This window comes from Gorilla gorilla, chromosome 10 (assembly GCF_029281585.2).
Source record: "Gorilla gorilla gorilla isolate KB3781 chromosome 10, NHGRI_mGorGor1-v2.1_pri, whole genome shotgun sequence".
Lineage (NCBI taxonomy): Eukaryota > Metazoa > Chordata > Mammalia > Primates > Hominidae > Gorilla > Gorilla gorilla.
The window spans coordinates 44,773,705-44,792,632 of NC_073234.2; the positions used below are offsets into that span (position 1 = coordinate 44,773,705).

Below are 18,928 nucleotides of genomic sequence, written 5' to 3' on the forward strand. Positions count from 1 at the left end.
TGACACTGAAGTAATTCCATCATTATTCATAAGTTACTTACGCTGAAGAGTATTACACAGGTATGCCTTGCTCAGTAGGAGAGTTTACAATCAGAAATATCCTGCTTTACCGTGCCTGTGCTGCTGAGGGAGAGATGGCCCAGTTGCTGGGTAAGGGGTCCCATCATGGAGGCAGGCTGGAGAGAAATGGGATGGTCCATCCCTGGTGTCAGAACTGAACCCTAGAGGCAGCAACAAAGGACAGGGTTAGCTGCAGCATCCTGTGAGGCTGCCTAAAGCAGTGATTGGTGGCTGTCAGGACCACTGGAGACAGACATTTAAGAATCCTGGGAAATGGTAAGTGAGCAGCAACCCAACTATGCAACAAGAATAGGAACTCTGCCTGTCAGTGTGGAAGGACCCTTGTCTAAGAATAACAAGCTTAGGTCTTACTGCTGGGTTGCACAAGGGTCTGAGCCAGAACTCACAACCACATCTCCTGGCATCAAAGGCCTTTTTTTTTTTTTTGAAACGGAGTTTCACTCTTATTGCCCAGACTGGAGTGCAATGGCACGATCTCAGCTCACTGCAACCTCTGCCTCCCGGATTTAAGCGATTCTCCTGTATCAGCCTCCTGAGTAGCTGGGATTACAGGCACCCGCCACTAAGCCTGGCTAATTTTTGGCATTTTTAGTAGAGACGGGGTTTCGTCATGTTGGCCAGGCTGGTCTCGAACTCCTGACCTCAGGTGATTTGCCTGCCTTGGCCTCCCAAAGTGCTGGGATTACAGGCGTGAGCCACAGTGCCCGGCCAGTTTTTTCTTTACATCAAATTGCCTGTTTGGCTTCTGCCCACTTCTGAACACTCACTGAAGGCTGCATGAGGTATGAATGGTGGTGCATCCAGGATGGGTTAGGTACTTGTAGAGGAGATGTCTGAGTCACTCTCTAAAACAAGCAAAAACAAAAATGTTAATTGCCTGGAAACTATTATTCAGCCCACGGATCTAATAATGTTCAACAAAGCTCAGCAAAGTTTGAATGCCCCACTCAAAATAGAAACATTAAGAAAAACTGTTTTTAAAATATTAGCAATTCTTAAAACTCAATAAATAATCCAGTTTAAAAAAGGGCAAAAAGGAGTTCAAAATTATAGTGAGCTATGATTCTGACACTGCACTCCAGCCTGGGTGACAGAGTGAGACCCTGTCACTAAAAAAATTAGTAAAAAAAAAAAAAGGGTTTGGAAAGATATCTGTCTAAGAAGATATACAAATAGCCAATGAGTACATGAAAGAGGTTCAAATGCAAATCAAAACCACAATGGTATACCACTTCATACCTGTTAGGATGGCTACAATTATTATTTCTATTTTTTGAGACAGGGTCTTGCTCTGTTGCCCAGGCTGGAGTGCAGTAGCGGGACTACAGGTGTGCGCCACCACACCTGGCTACTTTTTTTTTTTGAGACAGGATCTTGCTCTGTCACCCAGGCTGGAGTATAGTGGCAGGATCTCAGCTCACTGCAAGCTCCGCCTCCCGGGTTCACGCCATTCTCCCACCTCAGCCTCCTGAGTAGCTGGGACTACAGGTGCCCGCCACCATGCCCGGCTAATTTTGTTTTTGTATTTTCAGTAGAGACAGGGTTTCACTGTGTTAGCCAGGATGGTCTCAATCTCCTGACCTCGCGATATGCCCGCCTCGGCCTCCCAAAGTGCTGGGATTACAGGCGTGAGCCACCGTGCCCGGCCCACACCTGGCTACTTTTTGTATTTTTTGTAGAGACGGGGTTTCGCCATGTTGCCCAGGCTAGTCTTGAACTCCTCAGCTCAAGTGATCCGCCCACCTCAGCCTCCCACAGTGCTGGGATTACAGGTATGAGCCACAGTGCCAGGCCAGCATGACTACAATTAAAAGGATAGACTAGCAAGTGTTTTACACTGCCACTGGTGGGAATGTAAAATGGTGCAGCTACTCTGGAAAATGCTTTGGCAGTTCCTCAAAAAGTTAAATATAGAGTTACTCTGTAGCCCAGCAATTCCACTCCTAGGTATATACCCAAGTGAAATGAAAACATATGTCCACACAAAAACTTGTATATCAATGTTTATAGCAGTATTATTCATAATGGCCAAAAGGAAACAACTTAAATGATGACCAATTGATAACTGGATAAACAAAATGTGGTATAGCCATATAATGGAATATTATTCAGCTATAAAAAGAACGAAGTACTGATAAATGCTACAACATGGATACATCTTGAAAACATACTAAGAAGCCAGACGCAAAAAAATCATATTGTATGATTTTACTTATGTGTAATCACACAATCATACAATTTTCTGAGCTTTGCCTATTATATCCAGAATAGGCAAATCCATAGACACAGAAGTATATAATGGGTTGCAAGGACATTTCAATTAAAATTGGATTTGAAATAATCCAGTATTGGATTAAATAATCCAAAAAGTTAGATTATTTAATAATTTGGTGCTAGGCCAACTGGTTAACACTCTGAAAGAAAACAGACTCCTATCTTATGCCATACGCAAAGATAAATTCCTGATGATTACACATTTAAATGTAAATGTAAAACATAAAATCTTAGAGACCAGATACACAGTATAGAGACAGAGAATACTTTTTCAAATTAAGACAAGAAATTTAGCCGGGCGCAGTGGCTCACGCCTGTAATCCCAGCACTTTGGGAGGCCGAGGTGGGTGGATCACCTGAGGTTGGGAGTTTGAGACCAGCCTGACCAACACAGAGAAACCCCATCTCTACTAAACATACAAAATTACCCAGGCATGGTGGCATATGCCTGTAATCCCAGCTACTTGGGAGGCTGAGGCAGGAGAATCACTTGAACCCAGGAGGCAGAGGTTGCAGTGAGCTGAGATTGGTCCATCGTACTCCAGCCTGGGCAACAAGAGCGAAACTCGGTCACAAAAAAAAAAAAAAAAAAAAAAAGACAAGAAGTTCAAAAGTTATTTATTTATTTATTTTTTGAGACAGAGTCTCACTCTGTCGCCCAGGCTGGAGTGCAGTGGCGCGATCTCAGCTTACTGCAAGCTCCACCTCCCAGGTTCACGCCATTCTCCTGCCTCAGCCTCCCCAGCAGCTGGGACTACAGGTGCCCACCACCATGCCCGGCTAATTTTTTGTATTTTTAGTAGAGACGGGGTTTCACTGTGTTAGTCTGGATGGTCTCAATCTCCTGACCTTGTGATCCGCCCTCCTCGACCTCCCAAAGTGCTGGGATTACAGGCATGAGCCACCATGCCTGGCCTCAAAAGTTATTTATAAAAGAAAAAGACAAATTTAACTATATACAAATTTTAAACTTTTTTTTTTTTTTTGAGACATGGTCTTGCTCTGTTGCACAGGATGGAGTACAGTGGCGCGATCACAGCTCACTGAAACCTCAATCTCCAGGCTCAAGCAATTCTCCCACCTCAGCCTCCTGAGTTACTGGGATTACAGGCACGCACCACCTCGCCTGGCTAATTTTTGTATTTTTTGTAGGGACAGGGGTTTTGCCGTGTTGCCCAGGCTGGTCTCGAACTCCTGAGCTCAAGTGATCTGCCTGCCTCTGCCTCCCAAACTGCTGGGATTTCAGGCATGAGCCATCACACCTGGCCAAATCTTAAACTTTTATATGGCAAAAACTAGTGATTCCCACACTATGTCCCTGGACCAGCAGCAGTGGCAGCAGCATCACCTGGGAACTTGTTGGACATGCAAATTCTTGCCTTCCACCCGTCTTACTGAACCAGAAACTGGGTGTGATGCCCAGCAATCCAGTTTTCAATAAGCTTTCCACATGATTCTGATACATCGCTAAAGTTTGAGGACCACAAATTCAACAGCCAAAAAATAAAATTGGAAAAAAATTTGTAACAAAGATAACATTTAGAAGATTAATACTTACATGGAGTTTTTATAAGTTGATGGGAAAAGAACAAATAACCAAATAGAAACATGGACAAAGCATATGAATAGCAATCAGAGAGAAGCCAATCAAAATATGACAAATGAAATGGTTAAATTCACCTATAGTAAGGGACATGCAAATTAAAATAACAATGTACTTTACATTCATCAAGACAGGAACAATTTTTTTTTTTTTTTTTTTTTTGAGACAGAGTTTCACTCTTGTCGCCCAGGCTAGAGTGTAGTGGCGCGATCTCGGCTCACTGCAACCTCTGCCTGCTGGGTTCAAGCAATTCTGTGGCCTCAGCCTCCCAAGTAGCTGGGATTACAGGCGCCCGCCACCATGCCCAGCTAATTTATGTGTTTTTAGTAAAGACTAGGTTTCACCATGTTGGCCAGGCTGGTCTCGAACTCCTGACCTCAGGTGATCCACCTGCCTCGGCCTCCCAAAGTGCTGGGATTACAGGTATGAGCCACCGTGCCCAGCAAGACAGGAACAATTTTAAAAGAGCAGTAGCACCTATGCCTGGAGGGAAATGGGTACTTTCATACATGGCTGGTAGAAATGTGAGGTGACACAGCCTTTGTGGAAAGCAATCTGGCAACATCTATAAAACTGAAAATCCATACGGCATTCAACCTAGCAATCCAACTCCTGGGACTCTAGCCCCCAGAAATAGAAGCATTCATATATAAAAATATAGCACAAGGGTGTTTAGTGGAGCATTATTGATAGCAGCAAAAAAATGAATCTAAGTGAATGCCCCCATTGGGTATAGCTAAAGAATTCTGGCATATCTGCAGCATGAAATATAATGCAACCACTAAAAAAGATAAAATTAGAGCAGAGGATCTCAACATTAGCTGCAACAGAATCACCTGGAGGGCTTGTTAAAACCCAGATCACGGCTGGGCGTGGTGCAGCACTTTGGGAGGCTGAGGCGGGCGGATCACCTGAGGTCAGGAGTTTGAGACCAGTCTGGCCAACATGGTGAAACCCCGTCTCTACTAAAAAAAACAAAAATTAGCTGGGCGTGGTGGCGCATGCCTGTAATCCCAGGTACTCTGGAGGCTAAAACAGGAGAATCACCTGAACCTAGGAGGCGGAGATTGCAGTGAGCCGAGATTGCACCACTGCATTCCAGCCTGGGCAACAGAGGGAGATGCCCTCTTAAAACAAACAAACAAACAAACAAACAAAAGCCCAGATCACTGGGCCCCATCCTCAGAGTTTGTAATTCAGTAGATTTGGAGGGTAGTCCAAAATTTCTGTTTCTAAAAATTCTCAGATGATGCTGATGCTGCTTGTTCAGGGACCACACTTTGAGAATCACTGGTGTAGGATACTGTTAAGTGAGATGAGTGAATGTAAAAATATATTTAATCTGGTCCAATTTTTGTAAAATAAACAACTCCCCAAATGCTATACATATGTGTATATTCATATGAAAAAATATGACAAATGCTACACAGTAGGACATTAACATGAGTTTACTTGTGGAGGTGGTGGAGGGGGAGTAAGAGGACACTATTAAAACTGTATACCATATATATGACCACACGCACAGATCATCTTTTACGCTGTTATGTAAAATTGTGTGTAATATGATTAAAAGGAAAAACAAAAAACAAGTAGTTCCTAGCCTTATATTACTTCACTTAAAGCACAGTAGTAGGGAAAACCACCACACCATTTTTCAGGCATGAACATACCTGATACGAAGACACAGGAGAGGAAAGGTATGGGGAGAGTGCAGACTGAGCAAGCATCCTGTTGGGGGTGATGTTATAAGGGGCTGGGTAAAACCTGTGGGAAGGAACCTCAATCAGTACTGAGTCACAGGAAACCACAAGGGAAGGGTCCCAACTGATAGGCACAGCCAACGTTCCCTTGACTTTCAAATAGAGAGAATCAAGATGAAGCATTTGAGTGTCTGGACACAGGCCATTATCATTTTCAGGTGGCTTGATTGTATAAAACCTTACCCATTCTGAAGAGCTGTGGTGGGGTCATAGGTCAAGGCCATGACGCCCTATAAAGAAAGAACACAGTGTTCATATTGTGAGCCCTTGAGTGAGAATAGGAGCTGGCCCAGAATGTCCAAGGCTGGGAATGTTTTGGTTTAACAAATTAAAGCCTGGACAAGTCCCACTACAGCTGTTTCAGAGTTTTTCTGATTGTGCAGGCCACAAAGCCACACTCGAGAACAAACTGGCAGTATGTTCACAGCCAGCATTTCTCAATTACGTACTGTAGCTCTCAAGCTTTCCACCTAAGCTCACAGAAATCATGCCATGATCATTTCCATTCCACTTTAATGTCATTAGTACTCCTGTCTCCTCAGAGGTCCTCTTACCATGTCTCCATTCCTTGGCCAAGCCCGTCCATTTTGCACAAATTTTCCTTGGTTCTGTCGTTTCTTTGGCCCGCCATCAGCAAATTTGCAAAGCAAGGGATCGGATGGGGCTGCCGAGAGAGAAGGCAGATGGGCAGCTGAGTCCCACCTCATGTGGCCCAGGCACACTCATGCAAAGCTGCTCCAGAATTTTCACTGGAAGTAACAACCTGTGGCCCTCTCAGCCTGAGCCCCAGATGCCTCACCTGGTACTCCAGGGGGTGTCTTAATATATTTTCCATTAAAGTGGGTGATGATGGCTTCACACTTCTCTGTGGACTCCATCCTAAGGAGCATAAGAGGGGTTAGGCTCTAGCTTCTCCAGGATCTGTGCTCTCCACACATTGAAAGAGAAAGCAAAGCTCTAAGTTCCCAGCCCCACAACTGCTCCAAATGTTATGACTACAGAAACACAGAGTGTCTGCCACACAAATTCAAGGTTGTTGAAGAGGTAACCCCAGCTTGTAATGAAGGTTCTTTCAACTGGTCCCTGTATGGGATCCTCATAGGAATAATGGCAGTCTTCAGACTATTAACATGGGCCCTCTCTTGTGTCTGCCATATAAATAAGAATACAAGAAATAGAGGTTGTTACCATTATTTTTTATTAGAAAATTCTGAATGAAAATTGTTCCTTTAATTTGATCAAATTGTACAAGCTAAGAATTTGCCAATATTTATTTTTTGCTCCTTGTTGTAATTAAGGTCAAGGTCTAATTAGCTATTGATAATATCATTAATATTTCATGAATCTGTGGAAGGAAAAAGCAATAAGAAAGAGTTCATGGCCCATAGTGATAGAAAAAGGAATGTTGGAGTCTACTGAGTTAGTTTCTTGTTGGAGAAAGAGAAATAAGGAATCAGAAGACTGAGATTCCAGCACCATTTCGCCACCCAGAGCTCTGTGAGTTAGGACACTCACAAAAACCCTCTGATCCGCCGGGTGCGGTGGCTCACGCCTGTAATCCCAGCACTTTGGAGGCTGAGGCAGGCGGATCACTTGAGGTCAGGAGTTTGAGGCCAGCCTGGACAACATGGAGAAACCCCATCTCTACTAAAAATACAAAAATTAGCCGGGAGTGGTGGCACTTGCCTGTAGTCCCAGCTACTCGGGAGGCAGAGGTGAGAGAATCGCTTGAACCTGGGAGGCAGAGGTTGTAGTGAGTCGAAATCACGCCATTGCACTCCAGCCTGGGCAACAGGGCGAGAATCTGTGTTAAAAAAAAAAAAAATGGCCAGGCTCGGTCGTTCATGCCTGTAATCCCAGCACTTTGGGAGGCTGAGGTGGGCGGATCACGAGGTCAGGAGATCAAGACCATCCTGGCCAACATGGTGAAACCCCGTCTCTACTAAAAATACAAAAAAAATTAGCTGAGTGTGGTGGTGCATGCCAGTAGTCCCAGCTACTCGGGAGGCTGAGGGAGAAGAATTGCTTGAACCTGGGAAGCAGAGGCTGCAGTGAGCTGAGATCACGCCACTGCACTCCAGCCTAGGCGACAGAGCAAGACTCCGTCTCAAAAACAACAACAAAAAACAAAACAAAACAAAAAAACCCCTCTGATCCACTCCTTATTTGTGCTTTAGAGATAACATCCATCTACCCTACCACATGGTGTTGTGTAGATCAAAGGAGATAATGTATATAAATGTGTTCTACAAATTATAAGGGACTATATAGAACAAGGAACAGTATTTTCACCTATTTCCATATTTAAATTAATTCAGTATATTTAATCTATTTCCCCATATTTAAAGTAAGACTCACATTTTCTGTGCCAATGACCACCAGAAATATGAACCATTCCTATAAAAGATTTTTTTTTTTTTTTTTTGAGACTGAGTCTCGCTCTGTTGCCCAGGCTGGAGTGCAGTGGCACGATCTCGGCTCACTGCAAGCTCTGCCTCCTGGGTTCACACCATTCTCCTGCCTCAGCCTCCCAAGTAAGCTGGGACTACAGGCGCCCACCACCACACCCGGCTAATTTTTTTTGGTATTTTTAGTAGAGACGGGGTTTCACCCTGTTAGCCAGAATGGTCTCCATCTCCTGACCTCGTGATCCGCCCACCTCATCCTCCCAAAGTGCTGGGATTACAGGCATGAGCCACCACACCCAGCCAAAAGAAGATATTTTTAAAAGTCCTCAAATTGAGCCTTTTAGAGAAAACCACACATTAGGTATCGTAGAGCTGTGGTCTTCTGTTGGGTACTTCTACCCCTTACAGTCTTTCCAAAGGGTAAGCAGACCGTGGAGCATTTCAGAATCTCAAGTTTCTCAAAAACTGTTAAATCTGATCTTCCTGAGGGAGAGCTCCTGACGGCTAATGATCAAGGCTGAAGTCCCCTCTTGCAATAGCTCCTCTCAAATGGTTTCCAATTCTTTAGAAACAACAAAGTTGGGGGACTTTAGCAAGTTGTCAATTCACACATAAAAAATCAATTTTGATGACAGAACACCTTGGTTCTTGGCATATAATTCAGAAGGATTTTTTTGTTTGTTTTTTTAGATGGAGTCTCGCTCTGTTGCCCAGGCTGGAGTACAGTGGTGCAATCTCGGCTCACTGCAACCTCCTCCTCCCAGGTTCAAACGATTCTCCTACCTCAGCTCCCAAGTAGCTGGGATTACAGGCATGAGCCACCACGCCTGGCTAATTGCTGTATTTTTAGTAGAGATGGGGTTTCACCATGTTGTCCAGGCTGGTCTCAAACTTCTGGCCTCAAGTGGTCCGCCTGCTTCGGCCTCCCAAAGTGCTGGGATTACAGGCACAAGCCACCACACCTGGCCAGAAGAAATTTTTTAAATTCCTGTTTTAACAAAATCCTTTCCACTCCCATCTACTTATTTATGAGAACAAGGTTTCTCAGCATGAAAACAAAAAGCAGAAACAGAACTGGCATTAAACTCTCCCTTGTTACAGTAATAAACAATATTAATTTATGCTTACCTGTCCTAATTAGAAAAATCTAAACAAACAAAACCTATCCATGTCATAGATGCTTCTGTATATGCAATAAAATTTACTTCTATAAAATAATTTGGCCAGGTGCGGTGGCTCACCTGTGTAATCCCAGCACTTTGGGAAACCGAGGTGGGTGGGTCACTTGAGGCCAGGAGTTTGAGACCAGCCTGGCCAACCTGGTGAAACCCTGTCTCTACTAAAAATACAAAAATTAGCTGGGCATGGTGGCATGCACCTGTAATCCCAGCTACTTGGGAGGCTGAGGCACAAGAATCGCCTGAACCCGGGAGGCGGAGTTTACAGTGAGCTGAGATCACACCACTGTAATCCAGCCTGGGCAACAGAGCGAGACGCCATCTCAAAAAAATAAAAAAAAAATTTGGGCCAGGCACAGTAGCTCATGCCTAAATCCCAGCACTTTGAAAGGCTGAGGCAGGAGGACTGCTTGAGCCCAGGCGTTCAAGACCAGCTTGGGCAAAACAGTGAGACTCCAACTCTACAAAAAAATTAAAAAATTAGGCCGGGTCCAGTGGCTCACGCCTGTAATCCTAGCACTCTGGGAGGCCGAGGCAGGCGGATTGCCTGAGCTCAGCTCAGGAGTTCGAGACCAGCCTGGGCAACATGGTAAAACCCAGTCTCTACTAAAATACAAAAAATTAGCCAGGCGTGGCGGCATGTGCCAGTGGTCCCAGCTACTTGGGAGGTTGAGGCAGGAGAATTGCTTGAACCTGGGAGGCAGAGGTTGCCATGAGCCAAGATTGCACCACTGCAATCCAGCCTGGGCGACAGAGTGAAACTCCATCTCCAAAAAAAAAATTAAAAAATTAAAAAATTTGCTGCCCCCACCATCCCCCCACCAAAAAATTAGCTGGGCATGGTGGTGGGGGGCCTGTAGTTCCAGATACTCAGGAAGCGGAGGTGTAAGGATCACTTGAGCCCAGAAGGTCAAGGCTGTAGTGAGCCAGGATCGTACCACTGCACTCTAGCCTGCACAACCGAGTGAGACCCTGTCTCAATGATAATAATAATAATAATAATAATAATAATAATAATAATAATTTTGTATGAACATTTTATTTTATTTTATTTATTATTATTATTTTTGAGATGGAGTTTCGCTCTTGTTGTCCAGGCTGGAGTGCAGTGGTGCGATCTCGACTCACTGCAACTTCCACCTCCTGGGTTCAAATGATTCTCTTGCCTCAGACTCCTGAGTAGCTGGGATTACAGTAGCTGGGATTACAGTAGCTGGGATTACAGGCGCCCGCCCAGCTAATTTTTGTACTTTTAGTAGAGACAAGGTTTCACCGAGTTGACCAGGCTGGTCTCGAACTCCTGACCTCAGGTGATCCACCCACCTTGGCCTCCCAAAGTGCTGGGATTACAGGCGTGAGCCACTGCCCCTGGCCTTGTATGAACATTTTAATATATTTATGTTGTCTGGGCAATTGTGAGCTCATCATTGTAAAGATAACTTTTTTTTTTTTTTTTTTTTTTGGAATCTCACTCTGTCATCCAGGCTGGAGTGCAGTGGTGTGATCTCAGCTCACTGCAACCTCCATCTCCCAGGTTCAAGTGATTCTCTCACCTCAGCCTCCTAAGTAGCTGGAATTACAGATGCCCACCAACACATCTAGCTAATTTTTATATTTTTAGTAGAGACGGGGTTTCACCATTTTGGCCAGGCTGGTCTCAAATTCCTGACCTCAAGTGATCCGCCCACCTCAGCCTCCCAAAGTGCTGGGATTATACAGGCATGAGCCACCATGCCTGGCCAAAATTTTTAATTTATATACATATTTTTGTTGCAGAGAAGTATGACAAGATGATCCATAAAGACTTTATAAAAATATTTTACACTAGAATACAATTCTATAGAGAAATGGAATAGAAACAAAATTCTATAAATGGAATAGAAACACAAGATCAAGAAGAAAAAAGGAATATAAGAATGATATGAGATTTATGACTATAGTAGTCCCCCCTTATCCTCAGGAGATACATTCCAAGTCCCCTAGTGGATGCCTGAAACCATGGATAGTACCAAACCCTAGATATACTATGCTTTTTCATCTGATGGCCACAATGGCTACTAAGTGACTAATGGGTGGGTAGCATTTGCAGTGTGGATACTTTGGACAAAGGGTGGGATGGAGCGGACAACATGAAATTTTTTATTTATGTTTTTGAGACAGAATCTCACTGTGTCACTCATGTTAGAGTGCAGTGGTGTGATCTCGGCTCACTGCAACCTCTGCCTCTCAGGTTCAAGCAATTCTACTGCCTCAGCCTCCCGAGTACCTGGGACTACAGGTGCACACTACCACTCCTGGCTAGCTTTGTATTTTTAATGGAGATGGGGTTTTACCATGTTGACCAGGCTGGTCTTGACCTCCTGATTTCAAGTGATCTGCTCGCCTCAGCCTCCCAAAGTGTTGGGATTACAGGCGTGAGCCACCGAGCCCAGCCTGAAATTTAATCATGCTACTCAGAATGGCATACAATTTAAAAACTTTGTAACTATTTCTGGACTTTTCCATTTAATATTTTCAGTTGACTGTGGGTAACTGAAACCATAGAAAGTAAAACCATAAATAAGGGGGGACCATTCTATTTTTTTTTTTGAGATGGAGTTTTGCTCCTGTCGCCCAGGCTGGAGTGCAATGGCGTGATCTCAGCTCACCATAACCTCCGCCTCCCAGGTTCAAATGATTCTCCTGCCTCAGCCTCCTGAGTAGCTGGGATTACAGGCATGCGCCACCATGCCCAGCTAATTTTGCATTTTTAGTAGAGACGGGGTTTTTCCACGTTGGTCAGGCTGGTCTCGAACTCCCGACCTCAGGTGATCCGCCTGCCTTGGCTTCCCAAAGTGTTGGGATTACAGGCGTGAGCCACCATGCCTGGCCGAGACTACTGTATTTAAATTAAAAAAAAAAAATAGTCCTTTTTTTTTGAGGGGGCGTGTAGGGGTAAGGGGGACTAGGAAGTGGCTGGGGGTCCTATGGGCCCATAGTTCCATCCCCAGGGCAAGACCCACCCCATCTGCCTCCAGCCCTACCCATATTCCTGTATTGATTTATTTATTGAGACAGGGTCTCACTCTGTAGCCCAGGCCAGAGTGCAGTGGTGTGATCATGGTTGACTGCAGTTTTGACCTCCTGGGCTCAGGTGATCCTCCCACCTTAGCCTCCCAGGTAGCTGGAACTATAGGCACGTGCCACCATGCTCAGCTAATTTTTTGTTTGTTTTGTTTTTGTAGGGATGGGGTTTCACATGTTGCCCAGGCTGGTCTTGAACTCCTGAGCTCAAGTGATCTGCCCGCCTCAGCCTCCCAAAGTCGGGTTTTTTTTTTGAGACGAGTCTCACTCTGTTGCCCAGGCTGAAGTGCATGTCGCCCAGGCTGAAGCGCCCTGGTGCGATCTGGGCTCACTGCAAGCTCTGCCTCCCGGGTTCACACCATTCTCCAGCATCAGCCTTCAGGGTAAGCTGGGACTACAGGCCCCCGCCACCACGCCCAGCTAATTTTTTTGTATTTTTAGTAGAGACGGGGTTTCACCGTGTTAGCCAGGATGATCTCGATCTCCTGACCTCATGATCCGCCCGCCTCGGCCTCCCAAAGTGCTAGGATTATAGGCGTGAGTCACGGAGTCCGGCCAAAGTCAGGTATTTTTTAAATGAATGATTTGTGTATCAGATTGCTATGATATTTAGATCTCATTTGAATACATTTTTAAACGAAGTAACAGTTTTATTTTAAATGCCAATATTTATAATTTGCTGGAAATCATACTTTGCATGAATCTGAATATATGAAGAAAACTTGTAGACATTAACATAGAAACATACAAGAGATTTCATAGTTTTTCAAAAGTCTCCAAAGCCACAGTTCCTAAACTGTGCTCTCAGGCACTGTGGGTGGCTGTGGTGAACTCAGAGGGTCACAACGAGGGTTATTTTAACTCTTTGAAGAAAAACAGCAATATCTGTTGGAGAATGTGTGCACTACTAACTCAAAATTGTACACTGCTTCAACACTAGTTCCCCCTACAATCCTTTTGATAGATAACATCATATTTTCACAAAGCTGGGTTTAGATAGTTGGTATGACAAAAGCAAATACCGTAAGAAAACCAATACGTAACAGGAAATGAGTGTGTAGGTGTCCATTCTGATACCAAATTTTGAGAAGTTGTGCAATTCCAACAAGCACATATTCCATTAGTAAGTATAGTTAGAATGAAATAAAGACATGCTCTCTTTCAATGTTTGTGTATTATTTTTTCAAACAGCTACAAAGTTGTTAAAGCATAAACACTTCTTAAGCTGTATGGACCATGAAGTTACTGCTGTCAGGAAATTTTTTTAAAAAGTTGTGTGGACTGGCTGGGTGCAGTGGCTCATGCCTGTAATCCTAGCACTTTGGGAGGCTGAGGCGGCTGGATAACCTGAGGTCAGGAGTTCGAGAACAGCCTGGACAACCTGGTGAAACCACATCTTTACTAAAAATACAAAAATTAGCTGGGCATGGTGGCGGGCGCCTGTAATCCCAGCTACTCAGGAGGCTGAGGCAGGAGAATCACTTGAACCCGGGAGGCAGAGGTTGCAGTGAGCCAAGATTGTGCCATTGCACTCCAGCCTGGGCAACAGAGTGAGACTTCGTCTCAACAACAACAACTACAACAAAAATACAAAAATTAGCCAGGCGTGGTGGTACGCACCTGTGGTACGCACCTGTGGTACGCGACAGAGTGAGACTCCGTCTCAAAAAAAAAAAAAAAGTGTGGACCATTCAGTTACTTAATAAATTGAACTGTTAGGTATTTCTTTTGGTCTAGGGTGAAAAACTATTAGATAACTAAGGGTGCCACAAACTGAGAAAGGTTAAGAACCTCTGCTCAACCTGCAAAATAAGTTCGATGGTCCCAAGCCTAGGAACTCTCCTTTAGATATACACGGGATTGCCAGCAGGTGGTGCTACTAAGCTTGAGTCAGCTGGGGAAGAGGAAGTATTTCTTTTCTTCTTCTTTTTTTTTTTTTTTTTTTTTTTTGAGATGGCGTCTCGCTTTGTCGCCCAGGCTGGAATGCAGTGGCGCGATCTCGGCTTACTGCAACCTCCGCCTCCCAGGTTCAAGTGATTCTCCTGCCTCAGCCTCCCGAGTAGCTGGGACTACAGGAGCCCGCCACCATACCCAGCTAATTTTTGTATTTTTAGTAGAGACGGGGTTTCACCAGGTTGGCCAGGCTGGTCTCAAACTCCTGACCTCAGGTGATCCACCCGCCTCAGCCTCCCAAAGTGCTGGGATTACAGGCGTGAGCCACCACGCCCGGCCAAGAGAAACTATTTCTTGTTCCCAAGGTCTGAAACACTCAGAGTAACGGGGTGTTCATGGACCAGACAAGATATTATAAAGCAAAAAGGGGTGCTTGGCTCACTTAGTCCAGTCATTTTGAAACTAAAAAAAAAAAAAGTCAAAAGAATCTCCTTTCAAATAAAATCTTAAAATAAATAAAAGCAGAGCCATTTCTTAAGTGGGCTAAGGGAGGCTGATACCCTACGACGGTGAGGGCAGATACCAAAGCCCAAAGAAGGGCACCTGGGAAAACTGCAGGTATAGGGAATACTGTGGGAAAATTACTCATCTGAATCAATCTCCACTTCAGAGAGTGAACCAAGGCTCACAAGCTCTGATATCACAGGTGCAGAATTGTTCTGGAATAGAGGTCTCCCAACAGATCTGAAAAGGAAGATCAAAACTTCTACCTCATCCTACTGCTCTCAAAGCCAGAAGGATCAGGGCTCTGCTCTAACACCCACTCCTGTAAGACCCTGGGCAAATCATTTCTACTGAAGAGTTCACTTTCCTCATCCGTAAGATAGAGAATATTTATCTCATAGGGATGTTGTAAAGATTAAATGAGACAAGATGAGAAATACTCAGTAAACTATAAGAATATACAGAATTTTTTACTCTGGTTGGGTCTGGATTAAAGGAACAAAGCCTAGAGTACTTCCCTAGGAAGTAGTAGGGAGCTTAGCCGAGTGTGGTGGCTCATGCCTGTAATCCCAACTGCTTAGGTGGCTGAGGCAGGAGGATCACTTGAGCCCAGATGTTCAAGAGCAGCCTGGGCAACACAGCAAGACCCCATCTTTATAAAAAAAAATTTAGGTGGGGCTAATGGGTTTTTGAGTATTGTAACCTATAATAAAATGAACCTTTTTTTTTTTTTTTTTTTTTGAGACAGAGTCTCACTCTGTTCCCCAGGCTGCAGTGCAGTGGCATGATCTCAGCTCACTGCAACTTCTGCCTCCCAGGTTCAAGCAATTCTCCTGCCTCAGCCTCCTGAGTAGCTGGGATTACAGGCATGCGCCACCACGTCTGGCTAATTTTTGTATTTTTAGTAGAGACAGGGTTTCACCATGTTTGCCAGGCTGGTCTCAAACTCCTGACCTCAGGTGATGTGCCTGCCTTGGCCTCCTAAAGTGCTGGGATTACAGGTGTAAGCCACCGCGCCTGGCCTAAAATGAACTTTTGACTTACCATCAAGTATTTTTGAATAATAGTAAAGTATTTTGACCTTGTGTGGGAAAGGCATAGATTTTGTTTTCTGGTGACCCCCAAGTGACATTTGTTATTAACCTTATCATTTCCCCACTCCTGCCATCCTCACCTTGCAAAGCCAACACCTCTGCTGGTCCCACTGGTATCTCGAAGGATACGGGTGGAGATAACCTGGCCAAAGGGCTTCAGCATCCCCTCCAGTTCCTGCTCATCCATTGACAGTGGGAGGTTTGAGATGTATAAATTTGTGGGGTCCTGTTCCTGTTGCTGTGGAAATAACAGTGAGAAAATGAGGCTCACATCTCTTATCCCTCTCCCACCCTCAGCCCTCCTCACAAATGACATTTCAGAAAAGAGACTATAGGAAGGGTCCCACATAAACAAAGATTATTCTATTTGTTAACACCCAGTCCCACTACCACGGGTTGTATATTGAGTTCCAGGAGGGAGAAGTGCAGATTTAATATTCCTAGTACTATACAAGCCCATCATACAAGTCATAAATGGTGTTTGGCTGTCTCTTTTAGAAACAGGCAGAGCAGCATTCCCGCTCTCCCCCAGCAGCCGGTCCCAGAGGCTGGATTTCCTCAGACTGCCTTGCTCCTTGGCTGGCTTGTTTTGAGCAGCCCCTCCTCACTTCTCTTCCGGCCACGCAGAATCCTCTAAGTAGGAATGCCTGTTCACTCCCTGATGGAGGAAGAGCAGGAGGAGGGGAGAAGGGAACAGGGAAAGAGCCAGATGCGGAGTTCACCATGTCACCACGGAGCCCTGAAAGCTACAGTCTCCTAGGACCCTGAAGGCTCCTAAACCTTTGAACTTTTGTCAGAGGGTTTTACTCCAGGAAGAAGAGGTAGGAGAGCCCTTCCAGGGGACAGAATGTGCAAAATGGCAATATCATCCAATAGTTGTATTTTTAAGAATTTAAGCAGTCACTCTGCCCTAAACAGTGGTCACCAGCAACCTTAATCCTCTTCTGCCTTTTCCTTTTGTTTTCCTTTTCTTTAACCATTACAGAAAAGGTGTCTAGCAGGCCTGCCTCACAAGCTCTATGTATAATACTCATAACAGCTTCAGAAAGGCAAAGGGACAGCCAGGCGTGGTGGCTCATGCCTGTAATCCCAGCACTTTGGGAGGCTGAGGTGGGCGGATCACAACATCAGGAGATCGAGACCATCCTGGCTAACACGGTGAAACCCTGTCTCTACTAAAAATACAAAAAATTAGCTGGAGGTGGTGGCGGGAGCCTGTAGTCCCAGCTACTTGGGAGGCTGAGGCAGGAGAATGGCGTGAAGCCGGGAGATGCAGCTTGCAGTGAGCCGAGATTGCGCCACTGCACTCCAGCCGGGGCGACAGAGCGAGACTGTCTCAAAATAAATAAATAAATAAAATAAAATAGAAAGGCAAGGAGACAATCCCACCTAACAGAAGAAGTGAGAGAAAAGCTTCTAGATTTCTAGTAGTCTAGGTGAAGACAACAGTTTCAGACAGATCTGAGGAGAAGAGACAGTTTCCTCCCTTGATGTGGCTTCCCTCCTGCCTCCCCAGCCCACTACCCGGCCTGTATGGGGAACAACATTAGGAGGTGGAGAGCATCGTTCTGAATTCTGAGTTGCACAATTGACTTGTTCAGAGAATGTTGCAAAACCACCACAAGCTGTCTGGTAGGGAAGTGGGGCCAGGGTGAATAATATAGGGAACATAGGGAAGCAGCAGGAGTACTGGAAGAGGCCACCTTACCTTTCTTGCTGCCAATAACTTGGTGAGAGGAAGAGATGATAGAGCTACCTGCCACAGACTTTGAATACATCTTCCTCCAGCAGCCAGGGGTGCTCATGGACTGTCTAGAAAGCACTGCGGATAGCCCTTGCCCACTCAATTTCATGGTTCTTAAGCCCTCTGGAAACCTTAGAACTGGAACTTTGGTGCTAACCACAAACCCCTTGGAGGAACAGACATGGGGTAGTACCCTTACCTTTGCCATCTGTGCCTGTACACCGCTGGCCTTCAGTGCTGTTACAGCTTTCTGTGCTGCTGAAGGGCTGTCAAAATCTACAAAGCCATAGCCTGGAACAGAGAAACAGCATCACTAGGAAGTGGCAGGTGTAAGGAACAGAGAGGTCCAGGCTTTTCAGGAGACAGAGGAAGAGTTATGATCCATGTAACAGAAATGGGAGGGAGAAAGAGCTATTGAGAGGTTTCGGGTAGTTATCCACATGCTCCTCAAACCCTGAGATGTGATCTACTTTGTGGCTAAGAATGCCAAGGCAATGAGCTACCCTGGTGTCCCTGCCCTTCTCCCTCCCCCTTAAGAAATTTGAGGTTTCAGGAACTAGGCTCTGCTAATAACCCAAAGCCCCCCTATACCTCTAAAAGAATTCACTCCCCTCTTTTCTTGATATACCCCAGAAATGCTAGGCATGTAGGGAATGCAGCCTCTCCAGAGCAGACCACCAGCCACCTGCTGGAAGAAGACCCTCACCACCCCAACTTATAGTCCTTTCTCTTCCTTCCACTCTTCCAGCTCTATCTAGAACTGCTCAAAACCCCAATAAAACTGCTCACCCTCAGAAAATAACACCCACCAAAACACTCCCCAAAAAAGGCATTTACATGACTTTGCTAAGCAGAAGAAAATCTCACTTACCCACTTCTACCACCTCATCCAGGGAAATACAAAGTCCAAAATAAGCTCAGTAGACTCAAAGGTGTTTTGTACAGTCTTCTGGCCTTGGGGCCCCTCAACAGCATTTTCAGCTCTAGCTATCTGGTCACCAAAGAATCTAAATATCTCCTAATCTTTTAAGCCTAAAAATTTCAGGGACTTCTTGCTGACACTGTAAACTCAGGACTCTCAGCAGTAAAGGGCAGTGTCAAGGGATGGCCTCACTTACTGGTGCTCTCCAACACCAAGGACAGTTGTTCTCTCACCTTTACATTTGTTTGTGGTCTTGTCCAGTATGGCCTTAGTGGAAACAATCTTGCCATATCTAAGGGAGAGGAAAATGCAAAGTAATAATCTGGGGGCAGAGACTAAGAATAGGACAGAGATTTAGACATCTCGACAAATCCATGCCCTTTCCATGATTTAACTTTTCCTAC

At 45.0% G+C, this 18,928-nt stretch overlaps 1 protein-coding gene across 10 annotated transcripts in view; it reads right to left on the bottom strand.

The window, feature by feature from the left end:
* Positions 1 to 18,928, bottom strand: part of RBMS2 (RNA binding motif single stranded interacting protein 2) — a 70,796-nt gene that overhangs the window by 4,517 nt on the left and 47,351 nt on the right. For 5 of the 10 annotated variants that reach the window (XM_055359344.2, XM_055359343.2, XM_055359346.2 and 2 more), the window contains 9 exons: positions 18,758 to 18,816; positions 17,802 to 17,893; positions 15,939 to 16,096; positions 6,518 to 6,597; positions 6,273 to 6,382; positions 5,902 to 5,948; positions 5,629 to 5,722; positions 849 to 926; positions 116 to 221 (listed from right to left, as the gene is read on the bottom strand). In XM_055359344.2, coding sequence (XP_055215319.1) covers positions 116 to 221; positions 849 to 926; positions 5,629 to 5,722; positions 5,902 to 5,948; positions 6,273 to 6,382; positions 6,518 to 6,597; positions 15,939 to 16,096; positions 17,802 to 17,893; positions 18,758 to 18,816 — 824 coding nt within the window. Of the gene's footprint in view, positions 1 to 110; positions 222 to 848; positions 927 to 5,628; positions 5,723 to 5,901; positions 5,949 to 6,272; positions 6,383 to 6,517; positions 6,598 to 15,938; positions 16,097 to 17,801; positions 17,894 to 18,757; positions 18,817 to 18,928 lie in introns of those variants that run through there. The other 5 variants (XM_063694626.1, XM_063694624.1, XM_055359345.2 and 2 more) reach the window with 2 other exon arrangements.